The sequence below is a fragment of the Manis pentadactyla genome, chromosome 9, assembly GCF_030020395.1.
Source record: "Manis pentadactyla isolate mManPen7 chromosome 9, mManPen7.hap1, whole genome shotgun sequence".
Lineage (NCBI taxonomy): Eukaryota > Metazoa > Chordata > Mammalia > Pholidota > Manidae > Manis > Manis pentadactyla.
In genome coordinates this window covers 22,332,875-22,345,712 of record NC_080027.1, presented here as the reverse complement: position 1 = coordinate 22,345,712, position 12,838 = coordinate 22,332,875, and the positions used below count along the sequence as shown (strand labels likewise).

Here is a 12,838-nt window from a genome sequence, read left to right as displayed (position 1 = left end):
TTTTTTAAGTGATTGTGTTTTTCTTGCAGAGTCTGGCCACTCTCTTACTTGAAAACTCCAGGGCTGATAGGTATTTACTATTATCTTACTAATAGGATCTAAATTTTCTGTTGGGAACCCAACCTCTTGGTGGGTCTCTGTCTTTGCACCCAAGAGGGTTTGGGGAAATGTTAAAGGCCAGTCATCAACACATGACAGCTTCTGGGTGGATACTAGTAAGCTAGTGATTTACCTGTGGGACTTTGCTGGAAAATTGAAAAAAAAGAAGGGAGGTTTCTTTATGTTGGCATTAGTTCTCTGGACATATAGAAGCTCCAAACTGCTCATAGCTCTCTTTGCCAAGATATGTGTGTGTGTGTGTGTGTGTGTGTGTGTGTGTGCACATCTTTCCAGCTTTATCTTTTTCTTAGGCAGCACACTCTCCAAATCTCATTTTTGGTCTATAGTTATACCACAGACTTTCCAGTCTCCATGTAATTGCCTGTTGTTTCCTGTACTGTCCTTCATTTGTTGTTCTGTACTTGATAGAATTCTTAATGCCCAGTTCAAGTTGTCCCCTGTTCCTCTGTTTTGTACTACAACACTGTCTGACACACATGTTTATAAAGTATATGTTCTTATTGAATAAAGGCTCTCTGAGCTATTGTGGCCTTGTTTGGCTATAGTTCCATTTGAACATGGATACACTTACAGCATATATCAGAGTCACAAACTTCATTTTTAATTGGTTTTCCTCCTACCTGTTGGCTTTCAAGATCTATTTCTCAAGAGTCAGGTAGATATTTTTGCTTCTTTCCAGTTTATTCCACCATCTGTCACATAGAATATTCTGAGAGTTTTTTTGATAAATTCTTTTGAGCTGTCTAGATCAAATTAGAGAACAAATATCACATTCCAGTTATATATATAACAATCTACTGTTTCTACTATTTTGAGTCCCAAAATATATTTATTTTTGTGACATCCTGAAGATGTAGAAAAACACATTACACCATTTCCTTTTGTGTGTAATCAACTCCTAAGTAGAACTGTTTAATTACTCACATATCTTTTCCCATTGGGATTTGGATGTCTGAGTATGTGTGTTCTGGGATCTGACGTAGATCAGAAATCTAATCTCAAAATCCTCAAACAATATATAAAAGTGTTGTATTGTCCTGAGGACCCACAGCCTTCCTGAGGGAGGCACACATTTCTTGGATGGACACAGAAGGCCCTCCAAAATGGATTATGGGCCATGGGTCAACTTCTTAATCTTTAAGTGTCAAAACTGATGTTCCAGTGACATATGAACTGATGCTGACAACAGTGTAGTAAGAAGATAAATGAAAGGAAGACAGTGATCTGGTGAGTGTTCTTAACGTAATTCTAGGATATTAGATCTGGATAGGATTTTAAGGGCTCATCTTTTTATAACCACTTATATTGCACACAGGAAGCTGACATTTTGAGAATAAATATTCCTAGAATAATTCAGGTGTTAAATTTTCAAGGCGTTTTCAACAAAAATAAAAGCAACAAATCCCCCTCCCCCCCCACATTTAACACGTGATATTCTTAAGAGAATCCTCAGTGCTTTCAGACTCTGATTAAGAATCTACATATAAACACAGTTCTCATTAGCTATTATTTCTGTTTAAAAGTTGAAGCAGACTTAAATGTAAATGAAGGGTGACTCAATTAGTATGTCATAATATATGCTCTGTCATATGGTAATCCATTAATACCAACAGTTATCAACAGTCAAGTAAGAGGACTGGCATGGGGTTAGGGGTTGGCTTTCTGGTAATAGAAGTAAATTTATAAAGTAACAACTAAGGCTTAATATAGAGAATTTTCTGCAGGAATTTAATGAAGTATGTTGATATACAATCTTATGTTGGTTTCAAATATACAACGAGTGTTTCAACAGTTACCTATATTATTAAGTCCTCATCCCCTCTAGTGCAGTTACTATCTATCAATGTAGAAAGATGTTACATAATCCTGACTATAAGGAATAAATACTTTGACGAGCCATTTTAGAAATGTCCATTTTCATTCTCACCTGCCAATTGTATAAGAGAACCTATTACTTCGCTTCTATTTGGATTCTCCTTAATGTTTTGTTTCTTGTATATATTTCTCTTTCCATTGTTCCATTTGGCTTCGTATTTCATTTTTGAATCCTGCAAATTTCTTTCAGTCTTAAAACATGTAACATCCTTGAAAGATTATTGCAAGTAAATATTCTCGATATAAGTTGGTTCCTTCACTACCTTTAATTCTGTGATTGGAAATAAGGGGTTTAGAAGAAAACAACTTCAGCAAAGAAGTAGCTGTTCCCCATGCCTGAGACTCAAGCTTATTTGAACTTTATCTAAGATGAGAGACTTTTTTTGATGCCTACGTTTTAACAGACATTCTTCATACTTACTGAAAGAAGATGGGACAGTACTTCTACCTGTCCTTCCCTTACTAGCCACTGGATATGTTATCTTCCCTTCGTCTTCACAGCAGTCGGCTTTGCTCTGCTTCTAAGTCGATTGACAATCGTGTTTTTCATGCTTATAGATGGGAACTGGTGGGCTCTCACCCAGTAGGAGCTGATATTTTCTAAAGACAAAGCCATTTGTTTTTCAGGAAAGGAGGACTCACAGAGAATTAACTAGTACCTCAATGATGCTTTCTTTATTCAATTAGCACTTTGTTTAAAGTAAAAAGGGAATCCTGTTTGATAAAAGATTATTAAATATTAATGCCTAGTGAAGCTCGAACTTATCTCAATGGTTGAGTAATGACAGCTAATATTTACTGAATGTTTGTTTTGTGAAAAGCATTCTTCAAAATATTTTACATGTATCAGCTCATTTTAACCTCATCATTACCTGCAGACAAGTGTTACTGTAATATGCAACTTACATTTCAGAAGAAGAAACCAGAGAACTACTGACATTTTGCCAGAGTCATACAAATTTGAAGGGACAGAGGCAGGATTCAAACCCAGGCAGTCTGGCTCCAGACTAATTAATTGAGCTGTTATAATTGGTATAAAAGATAATTTGACGAATTATAGATCTGCCCAAGGTCTCCCCACAGACAATTATCACTCGTACAACATCTGGAATCTACAACCTACAGGTTTGTAAACTGGAGCAAAGGCACCTAAAGGCAGATAAATCAGAGCAGGAGGCAGGTGAGACTTTCTCAACATCTTTTCCAATTCGTCACTACAGAGGACAAGGAAGCATTGCTGGAGATTGGTACCGTATTGCCTGGATTGAATTTAATACATTTGTAAAAATGAGGATTTCTCTAGCTGTATTTCATAGCTTGGATTCCAGATAAATTGAAATAGATGTCTAGATAGATTCAGAACTGCTATGTTGTCAACTAAAGAACAGTGAGAGACAAGGTGGTGAGGATACTGAGGTCTAGAGGGAAGTTCATGCATACGTACACTTTGACAAGAAGGTGCTATTGTTGTACTATAGGTGATGAAACTGAAACTCAGTGATTAAGTGGCCTGCCCAAGGTCTTCCCACTATCAAGGGACAGAGCAAATTGAGTCACTAATATGACTAATCCAGACTCTTTCTTTTTTATATTTTATCAGTGGTCAGAGGCAAAGCCCCATCTCAAGGTGAGAAATGTAGAATTTCTGCTCCTCTACCTATACAAGGCTTCACCTGGAACAGTAATGTTATACTATGTGGACATACAAAATGACACACGTGGGAACAGAGGCCATTTAGTCAGTTTGCTGTATGACAGTGGGGTTAACCACTATTGCTCCACATTAGCAGATGAGAGAGGTGAAGAAGGTAAGAGTGAAACCCACAATAGAGTTTAGCAACTGGTGTGGTGGTGTGCCGTGTGGAAGGCAATAGCTTTAAGGAATAGAAGGGGGAGCTGAATAGGAAATTATCAACTTAATTAAAGCATTAGAAAGACTATGCATTATACTATGTTAACTATAGATACACCAACGTGTTTTCAGGTTTTCCAAGTGGATTTAGAATTACTCTTCTCTTTATTTACTTTGACCACTTTCTTTTTAAATTTTTTTTGTTAATGTTGAAGTTGTTATTAGTGTTGCCATCACTGTCGCACCTACTCTGTGGCAACTGCCGAAGTCCAGGAGCACCAAGAGGATGGAGTTGGAGAATGGCACTGTGAAGACTGAATTCTTCCTCCTGGGATTTAGTGACCACCCAGAACTTCAGACTGTTCTTTTTGCTGTGTTTTTTTCCATCTACTCTGTTACCCTGATGGGGAACCTTGGGATGATTTTATTAATCACAAGCAGTTCCTACTTGCACACCCCTATGTATTTTTTCCTCTGCACCTTGTCCTTCATAGATGCCTGCTACTCTTCTGTCATTGCCCCCAAGTTACTTGTGGACTTGGTTTCTGATCTAAAGGCCATTTCTTTCAATGGCTGTGCTGCACAGTTGTACTTTTTTTGCTCTTTGGTTGACACAGAATCTTTCCTCCTGGCTGTCATGGCTTATGACCGATATGTAGCAATCTGCAACCTACTGCTTTATACTGTTATCATGTCCAAGAGGGCTTGCTGCCAGCTTGCAGCCGGAGCATTTTTGGGGGGCACCATGAGCTCAATTATACACACCACTAATACATTCCATCTGTCTTTCTGCTCCAAAGAAATTAACCATTTCTTTTGTGATATCTCCCCACTCTTCTCCCTGTCCTGCACGGACACATACATGCATGACATTATTCTGGTTGTCTTTGCTAGCTTGGTGGAAGCTACCTGTCTTCTGACAGTTCTTCTCTCTTATGTCTGCATTATTGCAGCTATTCTTAAAACAGGTTCTGCTGAGGGAAGAAGAAAAGGGTTCTCCACCTGTACTTCCCATCTGGCCGTGGTCACCATCTATCATGGTACCCTCATCTCCATTTATTTGCGCCCCAGCACTGGTCATTCACTGGATAGTGACAAAGTGACCTCTGTGTTCTACACATTGATTATTCCTATGTTGAACCCCCTAATTTATAGTCTAAGGAACAAAGATGTCAAAAATGCCTTTAGGAAAGTGATTGGCCAAAAAATGCCTTCTTAAGAAAGGATGAAACTGGGCCTGACATCTTTTCAATAATGTTTGTCCCTTGATCTTTGGTTTTAACTGTTGGAAAGGCCAGTTTCTCCAGTCTGTGGGTAACGAGGCCTCATCCAAAAAACAGGGCCAGGGCCCAGCATCAGAGGCAAACCAGTTCATATTACTTGCATTATGTCTATCTTTCAATCATTTTAAAGTTGAGATTGTTTACTATTTATTCCAGGGGTAGATTTTCCCTTCACATGACCTGCTTTATTTCATATTCTACTCCTTTTCTCTTCTCATCCTAAATTTTTTCACATTCACTCAATACTGGATAAGCCATTGACACATCACAACCTTCTTTTGGTGGAAGAAAGTAAGTGCAATTTACTGAGACTCTTTTTCAATTAGTTTTTATTCCCGTGTAAACATGTGCAGATTGTAGCTTAGCTCTCCAAATTATATTCACTGTAAAAAACCTTGCCTCAGATGTTAACTCCTTCATGACTTTTTTTGGACATGGCCTTTAATTCCAGATAACTCACATTCTAAACCTCACTAGAATCATACCTGTGTTTTTTCTAATACTCAGCATTTTCTATCTAACATTGTAGTTATTTGTCTCCGTTTAATCCCTCTACTACACTATTTTGTTCCCGATTTGTTCCTTTGTGTCTTTATTACTGTATCTTCCCCAGTGTAAATACTAAGTACATTTATATGAAATAAACATGTGTAAATGTACTGATTGTTTTTAACTTAGACTAGATGCCTGTAAGAGGCAGAAACGATTTATTTCTCTTCCAGTACTTTTGGTTCATTCTTTGGGGAGGGGTACTGTGTACACACATGAGTGTTACAAGATCTTGTCCAGAATGGAGACTTTTTCAAAAACAATTGGCTAATATCAACTAAAGTCTGGCTCATGAAATATTTCTCAGTGTGAAATCTCTTGACCTGTAAGCACCAGCTAACATTTCCGAGGGCGACTAGACTAAGCCCTTAGAGCCGGAGATGAGGGCTGAAGCCAATGGTGGGACGGTAGTTCGGTTCGGCCGCAGGTGTAGCAGGAAAGCATCAAGTGCTTGCCAAACCCACAGGTGAGGATGTGTAGGGGGAGAGAGAAAGGCTACTCAGAGTAACAAATGCATGCTGGGTTCTAAAGAGAGACCAGAGTTCCTTTCACTGCAGTGGAAATCAACTTCACGAAAGGGTTTTGTTCACGCAGGTCAGTGGTGAGGCAGGACTCTGCCAGTGAGGGCTTTGGTTAGGGACGAATGGAATGTGGCCTGAAGGGATAAGAACCAAGTGCTTTGTCCAAATTACTGAGCTGGAAGTATCCGAAGGACATGAGTTTGTCACAAAGATGGATATTAATTCCTTCACGGCTGAGTGTATATTGATTCCCAAACCAGCAGCCTTATACAGAGGGTGGGGGTTGAAGAAAGAGGCAGACCACTCTAGATTGGCTGATTGCAGTTTAACAAGCGAGGGAATTGCTTATGAGACTTGTCTTAGGTGGATGCAAGACAGGCGGACAAACCTAAGTTTATATAGAGTCCTCAGTGCATTCAGTCACGTACACCACCCAGATGGGGTCCACACCGCCTTATTTTCTCAAGGTTATGTCCTTGGAACAGTTCACAGTCTGGGGATGGTGGGCAGAGAGTACATTCCCGAAACAAGGGAGGGAGGTGAGGAGCTTCTGATTGCCTGGGTCCAGGTCACCTGGTGGTCACGTCCTCCCCCAGATCTCCTCCAACAATGTACTATTCAGCCATGGCCCCTGGGGTACAGCCGCACAGGATAATGTAGAATAAGAGACTCTGGGATTAATTATCCAATCATTTCTTGGCAATGTGAGGTCTGAGAGTTAGATCAGTAGACGGTTCAAACTTCTGGCCTGGGTGTGGGAATGGCGAGCCCACAGGGGAGGCCACGAAGAATCCTCTGCTCAGCTACAACCAGGAGGGAAGGCGGGGTAAAAAAAAAACTAGTGCCAAGGTGGCTGGGCAGGAAGCTACAAACATGAGCTGAGGCTGTGATGGGCAACTGGAACCAGGCAGCCTGGGTGAGCAGGCTCTGAGGTGGACACAGATGGCTCCGGGAGATGCCGTTCCATGCCACGACGCCATGAACAGTACCACGCCTTCCCTCAGCCCCAGGGGTTCAGTCCCCAAGTGGGACTTATCTGGCTAAGATCACAGAGCTAACAAGTAAATGATATTATACAGATTTAAACTCAGGTCTGTCTCACTTCATAGCCTAGTTCTTACCTTAAACTCTCTCTCATCTTTTATCATTTCCTTAAAATAAATATAAAATCAGAACAAAAACAAAAAGCCTTGGTGGCCTGCCCATCTGTAAAGACTATTAAATCAAAGTCTGTAAAGGAATAGGTAAAGGAAAAAAAAAGGGAACATCTTTTTTCCTTTCAAATATATATAAAATATATATGAAATATATATATATATGAATATGAAATATATATGAAAAAAATATATGAAATATATATGAAAACTGGCCAGTGAAGCCAATTTTACCTAACATGGATAAGTTTATCTTTTATAGATATGACTGTATTTAATACATTTTTAATAAAGTACATGGAATTGAGCAGTTTTGGGCAGTGATTGAGAGGTCCTGATATGTGGTAGCTTCTATGAACAACAAATGAATTATCTGAGATTATAAAAGAAGGTATTTCAGAAATAATGAAATATTATTTGTCTTAAAACTCAGTTCAATCAGTAGTGCATGGCTAATAGCCTGCCAATAACTGCATGTTTTTAGCGTGTTGTTTCATTTCTTTTGTGTTGTGGAATATATGGCACTCAGCTCCTTTTATACCCTGAAGGAATGTAGAAAATCAAGGTAGGGGATTTAACTGACAAACATGGTGTAATTCATTACTCTTTCCTGGAATCAGAAAAGTGCCTCCATATTTCCTTTCCTGACTACAACGTAATATAAAATGAATATTCCTGGCAACTTGAAATGGTGTTATGTGTTTTGTAACCACGTTAATTCCCAATTGATTACGGTGTGAACAACGGTGGGTAAACTTGCAATATTTCCAGAATCTCTGGCTTAGCTTTAGTGCATCTCCATACAATAGGTTTTTCCAAGGGGTGGAGAGAAGTAGTTGATCTCCATATCAATAGCTAGTCACAGGGGTGAGGGAGAGACAAGAGAGGTTGGGTGGGGCTTTCTTCTTCTGCAGCCAGCTCCAGAGAGACACAGGACTGACTATTGCTTGTAAGAAATAAATGAGTTTCTTAAACTTTGTTTCTCCCTTTGACTGACTGCAGCTTCAAAGGCATTTTGCCCTGGAATTTTCCCCCAGAGTTACACAACACATGCAATTAATTACATTTTTGGAACAGGTTATAGGATTACCTGACAACTAGCTACTCAGCAATGACCATTATTAAAGTGTTTGGAATATGATTCCAGTTCATTTCTTTTTTTTTAAATTTTATTTTGGTATCATTAATCTATAATTACATGAAGGACATTATGTTTACTAGGCTCCCCCCTTCACCAAGTCCCCCCCACATCCCCGTTCACAGTCACTGTCCATCAACATAGTATGATGCTATAAAATCACTACTTGCCTTCTCTGTGTTGCACAGCCCTCCCCATGGCCCCCCCACACTAGACATGCTAATCGTAATGCCCCCTTTCTTTTTTTCCCACCCTTATCCCTCTCTTCCCACCTGTCCTCCCCAGTCCCTTTCCCTTTGGTAACTATTAGTCCATTCTTGGGTTCTGTGCTTCTGCTGCTGTTTTGTTCCTTCAGTTTTCTTTTGTTCTTATACTCCACATATGAGTGAAATCATTTGGTAATTGTCTTTCTCCACCTGGCTTATTTCACTGAGCATAATACCCTCTAGCTCCATCCATGTTGTTGCGAATGGTAGGATTTGTTTCTTTCTTATAGCTGAGTAATATTCCATTGTGTATATGTACCACCTCTTCTTTATCCATTCATCTACTGATGGACATTTAGGTTGCTTCCATATCTTGGCTATTGTAAATAGTGCAGCGATAAACATAGGGGTGCATCTGTCTTTTTCAAACTGGAGTGCTGCATTCTTGGGGTAAATTCCTAGAAGTGGAATTCCTGGGTCAAATGGTATTTCTATTTTGAGCATTTTGAGGAACCTCCATACTGCTTTCCACAACGGTTGAACTAATTTACATTCCCACCAGCAGTGTAGGAGGGTTCCTCTTTCTCCACAACCTCGCCAACATTTGTTGTTGTTTGCCTTTTGGATGGTAGCCATCCTTACTGGTGTGAGATGATATCACATTGTGGTTTTACTTTGCATTTCTCTGATGACAAGCGATGTGGAGCATCTTTTCATGTGTTTATTGGCCATCCAAATTTCTTCTTTAGAGAACTGTCGATTCAGCTTCTCTGCCCATTTTTTAATTGGATTATTTGTTTTTTGTTGGTTGAGGTGTGTGAGCTCTTTATATATTTTGGATGTCAACCGTTTATCGGATCTGTCATTTACGAATATATTCTCCCATACAGTAGGGTACCTTTTTGTTCTATTGATGGTGTCCTTTGCTGTGCAGAAGCTTTTCAGCTTGATATAGTCCCATTTGTTCATTTTTGCATTTGTTTCCCCTGCCCAGGGAGCTATGTTCAAGAAGAGGTCACTCATGTTTATGTCTAAGAGATTTTTGCCTATGTTTTTTTCTAAGAGTTTTATGGTTCCATGACTTACATTCAAGTCTTTGATCCATTTCGAATTTACTTTTGTGTATGAGGTTAGACAGTGATCCAGTTTCATTCTCTTACATGTAGCTGTCCAGTTTTGCCAGCACCATCTGTTGAAGAGACTGTCATTTCCCCTTTGTATGTCCATGGACCCTTTATCGAATATTAGTTGACCATATATGTTTGGGTTAATGTTTGTAGTCTCTATTCTGTTCCATTGGTCTGTGGCTCTGTTCTTGTGCCAGTACCAAATTGTCTTGATTACTGTGGCTTTGTAGTAGAGCTTGAAGTTGGGGAGTGAGATCCCCCCCCCCACTTTATTCTTCCTTCTCAGGATTGCTTTAGCTATTCGGGGTCTTTGGTGTTTCCATATGAATTTTTGAACTATTTGTTCCAGTTCATTGAAGAATGCTGTTGGTAGTTTGATAGGGATTGCATCAAATCTGTATATTGCTTTGGGCAGGTTGGCCATTTTGACGATACTAATTCTTCCTAGCCAGGAGCATGGGATGAGTTTCCATTTGTTAGTGACCTCTTTAATTTCTCTTAAGAGTGTCTTGTAGTTTTCAGGGTATAGGTCTTTCACTTCTTAGGTTAGGTTTATTCCTAGGTATTTTATTATTTTTGATGTTATTGTGAATGTAATTCATTTCCTGATTTCCCTATTAGTTTACTGTTAGTGTATAGGAAAGCCACAGATTTCTGTGTGTTAATTTTGTATCCTGCAACTTTGCTGAATTCCGATACTAGCTCTAGTAGTTGCAGAGTGGAGTCTTCAGGGTTTTTATGTACAATATCATGTCATCTGCAAATAGTGACAGTTTAACTTCTTCTTTACCAATCTAGATTCCTTGTATTTCTTTGTTTTGTCTAATTGGTGTGGCTAGGACCTCCAGTACTATGTTGAATAACAGTGGGGATAGTGGGCATCCCTGTCTAGTTCCTGATCGCAGAGGAAAAGGTTTCAGCTTGTCGCTGTTCAGTATGATGTTGGCTGTGGATTTATCATAGATGGCCTTTATTATGTTGAGGTATTTGCCCTCTATACCCATTTTGTTGAGAGTTTTTATCATGAATGGATGTTGAATTTTATCGCATGCTTTTTCAGCATCTATGGAGATGATCATGTGGTTTTTGTCTTTCTTTTTGTTGATGTGGTGGATGATGTTGATGGATTTTCGAAAGTTGTACCATCCTTGCATCCCTGGGATGAATCCCACTTGGTTATGGTGTATGATCCTTTTGATGTATTTTTGAATTCGGTTTGCTAATATTTTGTTGAGTATTTTTGCATCTACGTTCATCAGGGATATTGGTCTGTAGTTTTCTTCTTTGGTGGGGTCTTTGCCTGGTTTTGGTATTAGGGTGATGTTAGCTTCATAGAATGAGTTTGGGAGTATTCCCTCCTCTTCCATTTTTTGGAAAACTTTAAGGAGAATGGGTATTATGTCTTCTCTGTATGTCTGATAAAATTCCGAGGTAAATCCATCTGGCCCAGGGGTTTTGTTCTTTGGTAGTTTTTTGATGACTGCTTCAATTTTGTTGCTGGTAATTGGTCTGTTTAGATTTTCTGTTTCTTTCTGGGTCAGTCTTGGAAGGTTGTATTTTTCTAGGAAGTTGTCCATTTCTCCTACGTTTCCCAGCTTGTTAGCATACAGGTTTTCATAGTATTCTCTAATAATTCTTTCTATTTCCGTGGGGTCCTTCGTGATTTTTCCTTTCTCATTCCTGATTCTGTTGATTTGTGTTGACTCTCTTTTCCTCTTAATGAGACTGGTTAGAGGCTTATCTATTTTGTTTATTTTTTCAAAGAACCAGCTCTTGGTTTCATTGATTTTTGCTATTGTTTTATTCTTCTCAATTTTATTTATTTCTTCTCTGATCTTTATTATGTCCCTCCTTCTGCTGACCTTAGGCCTCATTTGTTCTTCTTTTTCCAATTTCGATAATTGTGACATTAGACCGTTCATTTGGGATTGTTCTTCCATCTTTAAATATGCCTGGATTGCTATATACTTTCCTCTTAAGACTGCTTTTGCTGTATCCCACAGTAGTTGGGGCTTTGTGTTGTTGTTGTCATTTGTTTCCATATATTGCTGGATCTCCATTTTGATTTGGTCATTGATCCATTGATTATTTAGGAGCGTGTTGTTAAGCCTCCATGTGTTTTTGAGCCTTTTTGCTTTCTTTGTACAATTTATTTCTAGTTTTATGCCTTTGTGGTCTGAAAAGTTGGTTGGTAGGATTTCAATCTTTTGGAATTTACTGAGGCTCTTTTTGTGGCCTAGTATGTGGTCTATTCTGGAGACTGTTCCATGTGCACTTGAGAAGAATGTGTATCCTATTGCTTTTGGATGTAGAGTTCTATAGATGTCTATTAGGTCCATCTGTTCTAGTGTGTTGTTCAGTGCCTCTGTGTCCTTACTTATTTTCTGTCTGGTGGATCTGTCCTTTGGAGTGAGTGGTGTGTTGATGTCTTCCAGAATGAATGCATTGGATTCTATTGCCTCCTTTAATTCTGTTAGTAATTGTTTCACATATGTTGGTGCTCCTGTATTTGGTGCATATATATTTATAATGGTTATATCCTCTTGTTGGACAGAGCCCTTTATCATTATGTAATGTCCTTCTTTATCTTATGTTACTTTCTTTATTTTGATGTCTATTTTGTCTGATACTAGTATTGCAACAGCTGCTTTTTTCTCTTTGTTGTTTGCATGAAATATCTTTTTCCATCCCTTAACTTTAAGTCTGTGCATGTCTTTGGGTTTGAGGTGAGTCTCTTGTAAGCAGCATATGGATGGGTCTTGCTTTTTTATCCATTCTAGTATTCTGTGTCTTTTGATTAGTGCATTCAGTCCATTTACATTTAGGGTGATTATTGAAAGGTATGTGCTTATTGCCATTGCAGGCTTTAAGTTTGTGGTTACCAAAGGTTCAGGGTTAGCTTCTTTACTATCCTACTGTCTAACTTAACTCGCTTATTGAGCTATTATAAACGCAGTCTGATGATTCTTTATTTCTCTCCCTTCTTATTCCTTCTACTACCTTCTTCATATGT

At 38.9% G+C, this 12,838-nt stretch overlaps 1 protein-coding gene across 1 annotated transcript; it reads left to right on the top strand.

The window, feature by feature from the left end:
• Positions 1–4,073: 4,073 nt before the first annotated feature.
• Positions 4,074–5,088, top strand: LOC118931132 (olfactory receptor 1020-like). Its single transcript, XM_036923328.2, has one exon. It carries the CDS (start codon positions 4,134–4,136, stop codon positions 5,064–5,066), a length of 933 nt encoding a protein of 310 aa, XP_036779223.2. The 5' UTR covers positions 4,074–4,133; the 3' UTR covers positions 5,067–5,088.
• The last annotated feature ends 7,750 nt before the right edge of the window (positions 5,089–12,838 follow it).

Excerpts from the sequence above, each read along its gene's own strand:
- LOC118931132 (XM_036923328.2), top strand. The coding sequence starts at position 4,134 with ATGGAGTTGGAGAATGGCACTGTGAAGACTGAATTCTTCCTCCTGGGA.